The sequence below is a fragment of the Canis lupus genome, chromosome 6, assembly GCF_011100685.1.
Source record: "Canis lupus familiaris isolate Mischka breed German Shepherd chromosome 6, alternate assembly UU_Cfam_GSD_1.0, whole genome shotgun sequence".
NCBI classification, from domain to species: domain Eukaryota; kingdom Metazoa; phylum Chordata; class Mammalia; order Carnivora; family Canidae; genus Canis; species Canis lupus.
Genome location: NC_049227.1, coordinates 5,667,522 through 5,682,517, shown reverse-complemented (window position 1 = coordinate 5,682,517; position 14,996 = coordinate 5,667,522). Strand labels below are relative to the sequence as shown.

Here is a 14,996-nt window from a genome sequence, read left to right as displayed (position 1 = left end):
CTATACTGATGTTTGTCATTGAAAAATATCACTTGTCTTTCTGTACGTACTGCATGTATTAGCTGATGCGAACCAGTGTGTTATTCTGGATTGCACATTCTTTAAATTTCAATAGAACATCTGGCTTGCATCTATGTTACCCCAAAATAATACACTGTTTGATTGCAGATTTGGTTAGACTACTGGCATCGTTGGTGTTCTTTTTTTTTAGTTTCTTTGTAGTATTCTTGTGATTTAGTTATAGTTTAGAAAACAAAAAAGCAAAGATGAAGTAGTGAAAGTTACAGAGCAGTACATATTCAATTACTCTATTGTACAAACTGTGGTTGTGGTGGGATCCCTGGGTGGCGCAGCGGTTTGGCGCCTGCCTTTGGCCCAGGGCGCGATCCTGGAGACCCGGGATCGATTCCCACGTCGGGCTCCCAGTGCATGGAGCCTGCTTCTCCCTCTGCCTGTGTCTCTGCCTCTCTCTCTCTCTGTGACTATCATAAATAAATAAATAATAAAAAAAATTAAAAAAAAAAAAAAAAAAAAAAAAAACAAACTGTGGTTGTGGTTATTCCTTGTAAATTAATGATTTTTCCTTTCTCTTCTTATCCTTAAAGCTCAAGCTATAAAAGCCAAAGGTCCTGTGACGATCCCATACCCTCTTTTCCAGTCACACGTTGAAGATCTTTATGTAGAAGGACTTCCAGAAGGAATTCCTTTTAGAAGACCATCTACGTATGGAATTCCTCGCCTTGAGAGGATATTACTGGCAAAGGAAAGGATTCGTTTTGTGATTAAGAAGTAAGACACTCTTTGGACTTTTGTCTTTGTTCTTATTTAGTGCATCTTTTTATACTGTTGTCAAATGTTTGTTAACCTCTAGGGCTCTGTTTTAATTAAATTTGAGTTATACATTGTTTTATTTACCATGTTTTAATGTGTCTGTGGACAGGGTTTTCTTTGTCATGCCCAGAGTTGGCTTCTGGAACATGAATATCTGCTCATGTGGTTGACTTATAGCTGTCATTCTTTTCTCCAATTTTCTGCTAAGTCTGCTAAAGAAAGGAATAAAGTATCAATGTATCAGCATAATATATATGTATATATTTTAAGATTTTATTTATTCATAGAGACACAGAGAGGCAGAAACATAGGCAGAGAGAGAAATAGGCTCCATTCAGGGAGCCCGACATGGGACTCTATCCTGGGTCTCTGGGATCACGACCTGGGCTGAAGGCAGGTGCTAAACTGCTGAGCCACCCGGGCTGCCCATATATCAGCATAATATTTTTTTAAAAAAGTAATATAGTACTTGTCATTAATGTGTCCTGTTTTTAGGGCTGAGGTTTTGTTTTGTTTTGTTTTATTTTGTTTTAAGATTTATTTATTTATTTGAGAGAGAGAGAGAGAAAATCTCAAACAGACTCCATGATGAGCATGGAGCCCGATGTGGGGCTCAATCTCGTGACCCTGAGATCACGACCTCAGCCAAAACCAAGAGATGGACCCTTAACTGACTGAGTGCCCCTCCCCCCCACCAAGGCTCCCATAAATAGAGACGTTCTGCCATGGAAAGGATAGGGTAGTGGTTAGGAATACAGCAGTGAGGGACAAAAATCCTTGTTAGTCACCTTCATACAGGAATAGGCTTATCTCACCTGAGAAGGAGGTCAGGGGTAAGATGATTAAAACTGGTATGGAAGGCTCTGCTTTTATTCTCCAGATTCTTCCTTCTTTGGGCTGCTAGTTTCCTTAGACCAATTATGTGCCGGATGCAGAAATTCCTGGCCTCCCAGTCAGGCAGCTTATGGAGGAGAGCCCACAGCTACCTGTGTTTCTCTTGGAAGGTGGCCTTCCTCTTCTCCAGTTAGAATTCTGTCAAGTGCTTATTCCTCAACCAGTTATAGCCATGAGAGAGATAAACCATTATGGGTCTAGACCAAGCAATACTCAGGCCCAAGGGTGTTGCCATGAGTGTGCTTCTGCTGAAAGACATGCTTTCATTTGAAGTCTTGTGATTAGGAATGAATCTTTTGATTCTGTGTGCATATTATTATAACTGATTTTTGAACTTTTTTCTGACATATTTTGAACTATAAACAGTAAAGTAGGGGATCCCTGGGTGGCTCAGCGGTTTAGCGCCTGCCTTTGGTCCAGGGCGCGATCCTGGAGTCCCGGGATCGAGTCCCACGTCGGGCTCCTGGCATGGAGCCTGCTTCTCCCTCCTCCTGTGTCTCTGCCTCCCTCTCTCTCTCTCTATGTCCATCATAAATAAATAAATAAATCTTAAAAAAAAAAAAAAAAGGCAGTAAAGTAGTGGAATGGGGCACCTGGGTGGCTCAATTGGATAAATATCTGACTCTTTTAAGTTTTGGCTCAGGTTGTCATCCCAGGGACCTGAGATCAAGCCCCGCCTCGGGCTCTGCACAGAGTCTGCTTAAGATTCTCTCTTTCCCTCCCTCTTACCCCTGCCCCCATGTTCGCTCTCAAATAAATGTTTTTTAAAAAGTGGTAGAATAATAGTATTATCATTTGCAGAAGTATTCAACTTCATTACTTTGGGAACACTCTGGTGCTGCTGAAAAAAATGGAAATTTAACAACTGTTTTGATCAAAGATTACAACCAAGCATGCTTGTGTCTATACTGGTATTCAGTAAAGGGATGACAGCTTTTAAGATTTAACTAAGCATGAAAAAGACCCAAGAGGTATCTCAAGGTAATAAGTGAGTTGTCCTCCACAGAGAGAAGTCATTGCAAACAAATTATAGTTTCAAGATCTAGTAGGCTCATGAAATTGAATTGTCAACCAAATGGGCTTGTTCTAAAACCCTGACACTACCCAAGGATCATCAGTCAGCATCCGCCTTCCCCCATGCATTGATAAATTAATACGTTTATTGTTTTAAGAAAACTTGTGCTATCTATCATTTTATTGTGCTTTTAATATTAGAGGTTTTGAATTCATTTTTAAATAACAATATTTAAAGAAAATACAGAATTTATTTTATAAATTTGTTATATTTATATAGAACTTCTGTATATAAATTTTTTATATATAGCATTGCTTGTATTTGCTAACCTTGAAGGGTATAAAACTGTTTGGATGTTTAAATGTTTTTTGTTTTTTTTTTTTTGTTTTTTTTTTTTTGGATGTTTAAATGTTAATGCAAATGTATTGTTGAATAACTTAGGCTGTGCACATCCTGTTTCAGGTCCTTTCAATATACTTATTTGTGACAGGCTCTCTTCCACATTGAGAGGGACTTCTAAAGTTTTTCCCTAATAGTTAATATGGTTATTCTTGATGTGTGTAAAGTATTTGATTGATTTAGAAGGGTAATTCTATAGAGCTTAGCATGTTTTATTTATAGCTCACTAATATTATTTAAATATTATGTATACACCCTTGATTTAATCCTGTGCTTATTTCCAACATTTTTGAGATGGTTGTTAATAGGGTCATGCTTATATCTGACCCAATTCCCACCCTTATCCACAACCCCCAACTATAGCTCATTACATCAAAATAGAATGATGGGATATATGTTAGTTTATGAAAATTCTGTGATCTAGAAATTATGTTTTCTGGGCAGTTTTGTATTACAAAAAAAAAAAAAACCCAAAACGTGTAATCTGTCTTGCAGGTGTGTTAGTATTGAAGTATAATTAGGATTTTTATAACCAATTTATAGATGTCTTAAGGTGAGGTAGTCCTGAGTATAATGTAAAATTAAAGGATCTCATTGAAAATTTTTGTGGTTCACTTCTTTTGGTATATGCTTTTATAAGATATCTTTAGGTTGCAAAGTGAAGTGTTTCCATGAAGGACAAATGCTCCAAGACGTACCTTATGAAACAATTTGCAGTTATTGTTTGGTTTTATTACTCTCTTGAAATCTCCAGAAATAAGGGTTTAATTGTGCTTAAGAGTCCAGATTGTCTCTTCTTTTTAAAACTGGTCTTCATGACTGAATATCAAATAAGTACTAGTAGTTGCTACTTTTGCTAAATGTTGCCTGGTAAATCCTTAGTATTTTTTCTTACCTTACAGACATGAACTTCTGAATTCAACACGTGAAGACTTACAGCTTGATAAACCAGCTTCAGGAGGTAGGTCTCCAGTCTTGTTTCAAACTATGTGTCAAAGTGAGATCCCTGGCTAGCCCTGTTGGTAGAACATGTGACTCTCGATAGGGGTTGTGAGTTCGAGCCCTCCTTGGGCACAGAGATAACTTTTAAATAATGTGCAAAATCAGAACATTATATACAAGAAACACACAACATTGCAATACTATGCTTTCAAGAAGAATAAACTTACGTTCCTCCTAATAATTAACCGTAAGCATCACATCTCTGGGTAGGCGAAGAGAACTATACCTGTTCTACTTCTGAAATACAAAGTCTGGCACAGTGTAGCAGAGTGTTTTATCCACATCTGCGTTGGTCAATGGAATCCTCTCTCATCATCGTCCACAGGACATGAAAGGGTTCACTTTTTAGAGCACAGAGCCATGGGTATCATACTTATTTGTGAGATGTGAGATCTTAGGGTCATGAGTTCGAGCCCCATATTGGATATAGAGATTACTTAAATAAACTTTAAGAAAAATCATAATATTTACTTGGCCTAGTTTAGTGATGCTACCAGTTAGAGGCCGCCATTTTTATGTTTGTTGCTCTTACAGTGAAGGAAGAGTGGTACGCCAGAATCACAAAACTGCGGAAGATGGTAGATCAGCTTTTCTGCAAAAAATTTGGTAAGTCTGATTTCCTCCATGACTAAAGTATATTACAGAATAAGTTTTCTAAATTTTGCTTTAAGAAATTACAGTAAAAAAAAAAAATAAATTAAATACAGTGAGTTTCAGAAGAGCGTTCACCGATTCAGTCTTGTATAACCCCCCATGCTCATCACGTCATCGTCATGCGCCCGCTTTAATGCCCATCACCCTGTTACCCCGTCCCTCTACTCTCCCTCCCAGCAACCCTCAGGTTGTTTCCTATGATTAAGAGTCTCTGACGGTTTGTCTCCCTCTGATTTCATCTGGTTTTATTTTTACTTCTCTCTCCTTATGATTATGTTTAGTTTCTTAAATTTCACATATGAGTGAGATCATACAGTATTTGTCTTTCTCTGACTTATTTTACCAGCATAATACCCTCTAGTTCCATCCATGTCATTGCAAACGGCAAGATTTCATTTTTTTTGGTGGTAATACTCCATTTTATATATATACCACATCTTCTTTGTCCATTCATCTATTCATCTGTCCATTGACATCTGGGCTGTTTCCATAGTTTGTCTATTGTGGACATTGCTGCTGTAAACCGGGGTGCATGCGTCTCTTCAGTTACTATATTTGTATCTTGGGGCTAAATACCCAGTAGTGCAATTCCTGGGTCATACGGTAGCTCTATTTTGAACTTTTTGAGGAACCTCTATCCTGTTTTCTAGAGTGACTGCACCAGCTTGCATTCCCAGCAACAGTGCAAGAGGGTCCCCCTTTCTCTGCATCCTCTCACCCATAACTGTAGTTTCCTGACTTGTTAATATTAGCCATTCTGAGTGGTGTGTCACCTCCAGTTTTCTTTAATTGGTCAATATCCATCTGTAAATCATCAAGAGTTTTAGACCCATATCACAGGGGAGGGAGAGAGTGGTGCAGTGGAAACTCGAGCTCTTTTCCTGAGTAACTCTGACCCGGCATTACTGATATAGCGCCCAGCACCTGGCAGTCGTCCTTTGTCTTTGGGCCCTGTAGGAGCACGTGGTGCGTCTCTTTGTCGGAAAGGGCCTGGGTTGCAGTCTGTCATTGGAGGTCTGGTCATCTGAAAACACAGTGTGAACCACCTGTTTTCCTCTCATTCCCTGGCCTTGCTGGCTCACATCCCTGAACACTTACCCACCCATACTTAGGTTTGGTTTGGCACTGCAACATCTTTTGTTACCAAGGTTCATGTTCCCCTGCTTTGCCCTGATTTTCAGTGCCCTGCAATGGGATTGGTTGTTTCAAACCTGGGTGACTCTTGGTTTCTTCCTGTGTCGGTGGCTGTCCTCCTTGCTCATGACCACACCTCCCTTCAGTTCAGTCTGGACAGCTTGGGGTGCCACCTGGCAGCTCGCTCCTGAGCCCTCTCGCTCTTTCCCTGCTGTGCTTTCTCAGCAGCTAATCCTTCCCATCTCACGTTGGGAACATAGTAGAGTCTGTACCCCACCCCCATTTATTCCCCCCACTTTTAAAAGATTATTTATTTATTTATTCATGAGAGGCACAGAAAGAGAGAGGCAGAGACATAGGCAGAGGGATAAGTAAGCTCCATGCAGTCAGCCTGATGGTGGGACTTGATTCTGGGATTCTAGGATTACCCCTGAGCTGAAGGAAGATGCTTAACTGCTGAGCCACCCAGGCGTCCCAGAGTCCCAATTTCCTGATGGCTTTTGCATTTAAGTTTCTAGCCCTGGACATTCCCAACTGACACTTGACCTTTCTTTTTCCTCCACCTGTTTTTTCATAAATTTTTTTTTTAATTTTTATTTATTTATGATAGTCACACACACACACACACACACACACACACACACACACAGAGGCAGAGACATAGGCAGAGGGAGAAGCAGGCTCCATGCACCGGGAGCCTGACATGGGATTCGATCCTGGGTCTCCAGGATCTCGCCCTGGGCCAAAGTCAGGCGCTAAACCGCTGCACCACCCAGGGTTCCCTCCTCCACCTGTTTTGATATATCTGCAGATTTCACATGGCCTAATTAAGATTTTTGTCCCATCGCCCCCCCTCCTTGCAACATACTCCTTTACCCAACCATTGTGTAGCACCACCTGCCACTTTGTCCCAGCCAAAGCCCCACGAGGATCCTGGATTTCTCTTCTCAATTCTCACATGGCCTCCTGCTGACAGACTTTCTGCCCACCCCAAATCCAGGGTGGAAGAAAGGAGCCCTCTCGCTCCTTTCTTCTCTGCTGCTGTCTCTTGCTGTTGTCAAAGTTGGTGCCACAAAGCAGTCAGGTTTTTTTGTTTTTGTTTTTGTTTTTGTTTTTTGCAACTAGGTTTTAATCTCATCAAAACATAAAATGGAGGCATTTCCATTCCCTCTTTTCTGTTCCATGGCCTCCCATTTTTCTTGGAATAAACTCCACAGTCCCTGATCATAGCCACCCTGCCTTTCTTCTGATACCACCTGGTTGACAGTCCCATTTACTCACTTGGTACCAGTTGTTACCGCCATCTACTTATCTTTTATTTTTCCAAGGTCACGTCCTTGGGAGTGTGCCCCTGCTATGACCTGAGATGTTTTTGTGCCTCTTCTTTTCGTTTACGTCTTAAATGTGGCCCCATTGGCCAGGTCTTTCCTGAGTTACCATCTACTGTTATACCCCTAAGCTCATTATATGTCATCACATTTTCTATCCTCATGCACTGAGGGTGGTCTTCTGCCTCCCATTACAACACCCATAGATAATGACAGCCAAGATCTTCTGTATCTTATCTGCTTCTAGAACTATGACTGGGGCTGGAGCAGGTACTGACCAAATCTCTGAATAGATAATGTCATGGAAGTGTGTGCTAACACCGTCAGGAACCACTGAGCCTTTCAGTCAGGTAGTGTACATTGGACCTCATTAAATTATGTCACCGAGTAGTCCAAAGGCAGTACAGGAGTGCCCCAGCTGTCCTCCACAGGGAAGGCTGCAGCAGAGGCCAGTGTGGGTGGCCCACGGGGGTTCTCACTGTTATGTGAGAGAAACCATTGGAGTTTCACCACAAAAAAGCCAAGTCTCCTGGGTGACAATTCTTATTTGCCCTGTGGTTTCCAGGGGGCAGTGCATGGCACTGGGTGTTAAAGCAGCTCTTAGGTGCATCTCAGGTGCCATCTTGGAACGTAGGTCACTGATCGCATGTTGTTGGCAGAATCTGTATGGATCATTTACCTGTAATGTTGACCTCAGATTAAAAGGCCTTGGGGAGAAGTCCGAAATTTTTTTTTAATCTTTTTTTTAAGTTTTTTTATTATTTATTTATTCATGATAGACAGAGAGAGAGAGAGAGAGGCAGAGGCAGAGAGAGAAGCAGGCTCCATGCCAGGAGCCCGACACACAGGACTTGATCCAGGGACTCCAGGATTGCGCCCTGGGCCAAAGGCAGGTGCAAGCCACCCAGGGATCCCCTGAGCCACCCAGGGATCCCCTGAGAAGTCCGAATTTTAAGTTTTTTCTCCTCATCCCTGTTCTGGACAACCCAGCGTGAATATAGGACCTTAGTGACATTAAACTACAAACATACTGCACATCATTCTTGCTTAAACCAGGTGTGGCAAACATACTTGCTGAATCTTGCAAAAGATGCTGTTCGTGGGGCTTTTGTACCTTTAAAAATGGGAATAAGTGGCCAACGTTAAAAAGCCAGGGACTGGGGCACCTGGGTGGCTCCACGGTTGAGCAGCTGCATTTGGCTCAGGTCGTGATCCTGGGATCCTGGGATGAAGTCCCGCATCAGGTTCCCCACAGGGAGCCTGCTTCTCCCTCTGCCTATGTCTCTGTGTCTCGTGAATAAATAAAATCTTATTTAAAAAAAAAAAAAAGACTTTAGTGACAAGTTCTCTCTTCTTGATATACCTGGTCAGAAATCAGCTAATGAGTAATAAACTTAGGTATCTTTACAGCTTTAAAGATCATTATATTTCCAAGGCATTTAATAAAATGAATCAAATCAAGAAGGTCATTCATCATTGGAAAAGCCACCATAGTGTCATTAGAGTCCAGGAGTATTTGCATGAGCAGGTTTAAACTTTGCCCTCATGTGTGGTTCTGGAAGTTGAGCTTGGGGGAAAATAGTCGGCCAAGCCAGCTGACTTGCCAAGCCATTGATGCTTGCCAAGCCAGCTGACTTGGCCTCATGGAAGGAAGAGGCTGTTGACAAGCCCTTATACCTCACCTAGAGTGGAGCTAGATTCTAACTCCCATAGATGAGAGGCTAGTTGAAAGCTGCATTCAAGGAATGCTTCTTTCTGAGAGTTGAGCACAGGGCCTGTCCCTCGCAGCTCCACACCTACTGTGGACATAGCTTCTGACTCTCCTATGTTAGAGGCTTGTTGGAAGCTGCCTGCAAGGAATGCTTGTTTCTCAGAGTGCAGTAGGCCACATTTCCCGCGAGTCTCCACATGTGCTTTTGATCTACGTTCTAAGGCACTCACTCACACGAAAAGTGGCCAACAGAAAAATGTTCTGGCCTTGTGTCAAAGCTAAGAAAATAGGTAAGAGCTTACACGTTGCTATGTCATAAACAGTGAAAAGTCTGGCTCTTTATTTTTAAGTTCTTAGGTGAGTCTAGGACAAGAGAGGGTTGCTGCTTTCTTTAAAGGTTCCCAAAAGGCAAAGAGGAACGCTTATGTTTTCTCTAAGTGTCAAACATAGTAAGTCTAGATGGTTCCGCTGATTCTGCAGAATACTCAGTTTTAGGCCTTAGGCCCCTCTGGACGCCTGGGCACCAGGTGCTGAGAATGAGTCAGAGCAGAAGGCAGTGGACTTCCCCCAGGGGCTTTCATCCAGATGCAGGGAAAGGTGCATGGAGAAAAGGAAGTGGATACATAATATACAAGAGGGGTTATATAGTATGGGGACAAGAGGGGAATAGGGAGTCGGATCATTGTATTCTCTAAAGGAGGCCTCACTGGGGACCAGCTGATGCAATTGGCCTTCCCCCTCTCCTATAAATAACTTCTATCTTTGTTAGAGTTATGACCATATTCTTTTTTGCTCTATTTCCATGAGTAATTATTATTCTATCACATATCCTATCGTAGCGTAGATTTCTCCTGGGTGTGGTGTGGAAGGCTTTACCCTATTTCTTGAGGGAGTGGGTTCCTTTAAAGGTCAGAATCTTTATTACATATTGTGTGTGTGACTTCAAATACACATTCTTTACTTAGAGTGAAGAGATCCTGTGCTTGAGCCCTTCAGATTTGGTGCTAGTGAAACAAGTTAAATGGAAGGCCTCAGATCTTTCTTAGTGCTCTGTTCAAGTATGGTTTCAGAGCAGAGATTGGAAATTTCATTTTTTCACTTTAAAATTCTAGTTCTCCACAGATTCAAAAGTGGAAAGGCAGTGCAAAACGTTCCCATGTACCCAGTTTTCAGAATCTTTGATCATTAAGATTTTTCCACACTGTTCATCTTTTCCTCTTTCTTCCCTTTGTAAGAGTGTTCTATAAAGCAAGTCACAGGTACCATGTTACTTATATTGTGTTCAGTATGCCTCCGTGAATAGTGTTTTCATTTTCTTACATGAGCACCATGTAGTCGTCACACCTCACACCATCAACTGTTTATCATTTACCTGAAAAGGACCTTTAAAGGTTTTGCTTTGGGACGCCTAGGTGGCTCAGTGGTTGAGTGACTGCCTTCGGCTCAGGCTGTGATCCCGGGGTTCTGGGATCGAGTCCATGTCAGGCTCCCCACAGGGAGCCTGCTTCTCTCTCTGCCTAGGTCTCTGCCTCTGTATCTCTCTCTGCGTCTCTCATGAATGAACGAATGAATGGGATGCCTGGGTGGCTCAGCAATTGAGCACCTGCCTTTGGCCCAGGGTGTGATCCTGGAGTCCTGGGATCAAGCCCCACATTGGGCTCCCTGCATGGAGCCTGCTTTTCTCTCTGCCTCTCTCTCTGTGTCTCTCATGAATAAAAAAATAAAATATTTTTAAAATAAATAAAACAAATAAAGGTTTTGCTTTGAATTTGGGTTTAAACAAGATTGGTGCATTAGCTTTGGTTGATATATTTCTTTTAATCTAAAGCAGTCTCTGCTTGCTATTTTTATTTCCCATTCCATGCATTCTTCGCAGAAGTTATTTCCTTTTAAAATGCCACACTCGTGTGGTTTAAGGGGTAAGGAACATTCATGTCATGGTTGCAATGTAAGTAAAGAATAGAGCCTGCAGTAACTTCGTGTGCAGGAGTCAGTTAACAGGATTATCACACTCAGAGAACATGAAGCAGCAAAAGTCGGCCTCCAGATGCTTTGAAAAAGTAGTATCTAAATTAGATTTTTTATTCTCTGTGGTTGTTCTCTTATCCTTTTATTTCCTCCCAAAGATATTGAAGATTCTTTTGTAGGACCTTAGCGCTATTAAAAGATGGTCTTCAAATCCAAGGACAAACATTATATGGTCTCATTCATTTGGGGAATATAAAAAATAATGAAAGGGAATAAAGGGGAAAGGAGAGAAAATGAATGAAAATATCTGAGGGTGACAAAACATGAGAGATACTGAACTCTGGGAAATGAACAAGGGGTAATGGAAAGGAAGGTGGGTGAGGGGTTGGGGTGACTGGGTGACGGGCACTGAGGGGGGCACTTGGTGGATGAGCACTGGGTGTTAGGCTATTTGTTGCCAAATTGAACTTCAAATAAATAAATAAATAAACATATACATACATATATAAGAGGGTCTTCAAATCCGGAAACTCCCCTCCACCAGAAGTTAGCCTCTTGGTCATGGGGCATTCATTCTTGCCTTTGCTGTGCTGAATCTATTTCTATAGTTAGTGTGTATGTTTCCAGGGTTTACTTTGCTTTTCCGAAAGTTGACCACTACCTTTCTTTGGATTGTACTAAACGGTGATTTCAACAGAAACCTAATCTCCTGAATTGCTTTTCCTTTGTGAAGCGGAAGCCTTGGGGAGCACAGAGGCCAAAGCTGTACCTTACCAGAAATTTGAGGCACATCCTAATGACCTTTACGTGGAAGGACTACCTGAAAACATTCCTTTTAGAAGTCCCTCGTGGTATGGCATCCCAAGGCTGGAGAAAATCATACAAGTGGGCAATCGAATTAAATTTGTTATTAAAAGGTAAGATTATAATATCTGGAAACAAATTGTAATGCTGTCCTTAAGAAAAGATTAATTTCCTGCAAGTGGGTCTTTTGTTCCCTGCTCAGCTGGATTCACTCTCCATATTTAAAATTAGGTTATATTAGAGTTAGGTTCATGTGTTGAGCGAATGTTTATTTACTACCAGATACCAGATAGATAAAACTGGGTCCAACGGGATCTTTGTCCTTGGGAGGCATATTATATGAGATAAATGCAATAAGATGTTACCGGGTGCTTTGGTGGAGAAAGTGAGGGGTGGCAGGTTGATCGGTCAGCTGTGCATGAAGTAGTGTAAAGGGACTTCAAATACAGGAAATAATAAAAGTAGAGGAGGGATGGGTCACATAACTACACCATTCTTTGTGGAAGGAGTGATGCTCTGTGGGTATGGGAAGCCTGGCAGACGTGGGCATGGAGGAAGGCCTTTGGTACTGGACTATCAATGGAGTAATTAAAAGGTTTTAAAGCCAGTTTGTCTTAAAAGAATTGGGAGGGACGACTGGTTGGCTCAGTCGGTACCGTATATGACTCTCATATTGCGAGTTGAAGCCCCAAGTTGGGCATAGAGCTTACTTTAATAATAATACTAGTAATTTGGATTTGTATTTTAAAAGGATTCTTCTGCCTTGAGTTTGAAGGGTAGCAGAATAGGTGATATGGAGCCAGGGAGAGGGTGCAGAATACCCGTCTTTAATACAGAAGGGTATTTATTAAAGGGGTAGGGGTAGAATGGGTAGCTGTCTGTGGCTTACTCATTGGGGTTCTTGCCTTTGTCACTGGGTCTCACTGTACAAGGGAGAGGGAACTTTAGGACAACAGGACCAGATATTACAGGTATTATGGTGGAGTTCATCTGATTTTAGAAATATTCGAACTGTTTTGGGTGAAATGGCGACTGTTTCTGTGTAGTTGAGCTTCAGATGCTTTTGAGGACATACAGATCTGAACCTGAATCTGTGAAAATTACTATTTTCAAAATAATCAAGTCCTCAAACTGATTTTTACCCCACTGGGTATAAAGGCAGAATGAACCATATTGGAAATTATTGGCAGTGCACAGCTGTGTGAGGAAGGCCTATAAAGCATTCCCTGCCTGCTCTCTTAATAATCTCACCCACCTTTTTGCAGACCAGAACTTCTGACCCACAGTACTACTGAAGTCACTCAGCCAAGAACGAATACACCAGGTAAGATAGTTATGAATTCCTTTTTAAAAGCTTAGATCAGTGTGTGTTAACCTTTTTGACAGTCTTATTTTAAAGGGACAGAGCGGGATCCCTGGGTGGCGCAGCGGTTTGGCGCCTGCCTTTGGCCCAGGGTGCGATCCTGGAGACCCGGGATCGAATCCCACGTCGGGCTCCCGGTGCATGGAGCCTGCTTCTCCCTCTGCCTGTGTCTCTGCCTCTCTCTCTCTATCTGTGTGTGACTATCATAAATAAATAAAAATTTATTAAAAAAATAAAAAAATAAATAAAGGGACAGAGCTCATCTTTTCTCCCTTCCCCTTCAAAATCATATGTTGACATTCAGTGCAGGCACGCCTTGATTTATCAGTACACACCCAGGTAATTTTGGGAAAGCTCAGACTTTGAATGTAAATATATATATTTTTTAATTTTATTTGTTAAAAAAATTTTTTTATTTGTGAGATACACACAGAGAGAAGCAGAGAGAGAAGCAGGCTCCCTTCGGGGATCCTAATGTGGGACTTGATCCCAGAACCCCAGGATCATGCCCTGAGCCAAAGGTAGACTTTCAACCACTGAGCAACCCAAGTGCACCTCAGGCTTTGAATTTAGATCAGTGATGTTCAGTAGAAATATAACGTGCATCACAAATGCAAGCCACATGTGTCAGTTTTAATTTTCCAGTAGCTAAATCAGTGTTTCAACCTGTAATCGATTGAAATAAACAAATGATGAGGTAAAACTCTTGTGCAAGTTTTATCCTTAGAGTACATCTCACTTCAACAAACCACATTTCAAGTGCTTGGTTCAGCCCCCACATGGGGCTAATGTGGCCTACCAGGCAGATTGAGACCTTAATCTTTATTCACGCATCCCCTGTTTTGTTTTTTTTTTTTTTTTTTTTTTAATAACAAACACTGTAATTCCAGCAGCTGCAGTGACCTCATAGCCCAGTAGAACTGTGAGGTCTCAGTCTCAGTTGTGTGAATGAATGGTTTTATTTTCTTCAAAGAACTATAAGTCTGCCTTTATTTCTTTGCCATTTTTTTGTTTACCATGCATGTCAGAAAAAGTGACCACTGCTTGCCTGTATTCTATAGCATTACAGAAAATGGCACCCCCTACAGAACTAGGTGGTGTTTCTGAATTCACACAGTTAATTGTTCTTACAAATATTGTAGCAAAATGGTATACAAGGTGTCTATACTTAATACTGATCCTTCAGTTCTGAGGGTGCTTGTGGGCAGCTGGCGAGGGTCAGCCAATAAGCCAATGAGATTATAAAATCGTTTGTGTTGGGACACCTGGGTGGCTCAGCAGTTAAGCATCTGCCTTCGGCTCAAGTTGTGATCCCAGAGATCAGGATCAAGTCCCACATCAGGATCCCTGCTTCTCCCTCCGCCTGTGTCTCTGTCTCTGTCTCTCTCATGAATAAATGAATAAAATTTTTTTAAAAAAATTGTGTTTATACTGGCATACAAAGTGGTTCAGAAACATGGTACAAGGGAAACAGAATTCTCCTGTGCCAGGAATCCTGCTGGGTAAATGGCATGATCAATGAGCATCAGAAGCCACACAGCGACCTTCTTAATGTGCTTTTGACTTAGGCAAAGAAACAATATTGGTAATAAAGACAGAATGACCTAGGCTTTGTTGAGAGAAGTGATAGAGAATTCTCAAAAGTGGAATGGGGTTATCCTGGATTAGTGGGATTATGATGAAGATCTCCTTATGGGTCTTAATTTCTCAAGAGAGAAGTCAAATTCAAGGTTGTGATTAATGTGATCACTACTACGTAACTCTTTTTTTTTTTTTTTTTTACGATTTTAATTAATTAATTAATTCATTCAGAGAGACACAGGGAGAGAGAGGCAGAGACAGGCAGAGGGAGAAGCAGGCTCCATGCAGGGAGCCTGATGTGGGACTTGATCC

The 14,996-nt window shown here is 41.5% G+C and overlaps 1 protein-coding gene across 12 annotated transcripts in view; it reads left to right on the top strand.

Annotated features, from left to right (window-relative positions):
* The window catches only part of GTF2I (general transcription factor IIi), a 114,313-nt gene that overhangs the window by 76,342 nt on the left and 22,975 nt on the right, over positions 1 to 14,996 (top strand). For all 12 annotated transcript variants that reach the window (XM_038539055.1, XM_038539064.1, XM_038539058.1 and 9 more), the window contains 5 exons: positions 606 to 789; positions 4,042 to 4,100; positions 4,676 to 4,747; positions 11,670 to 11,853; positions 13,006 to 13,064. In XM_038539055.1, coding sequence (XP_038394983.1) covers positions 606 to 789; positions 4,042 to 4,100; positions 4,676 to 4,747; positions 11,670 to 11,853; positions 13,006 to 13,064 — 558 coding nt within the window. The remainder of the gene's footprint in view (positions 1 to 605; positions 790 to 4,041; positions 4,101 to 4,675; positions 4,748 to 11,669; positions 11,854 to 13,005; positions 13,065 to 14,996) is intronic.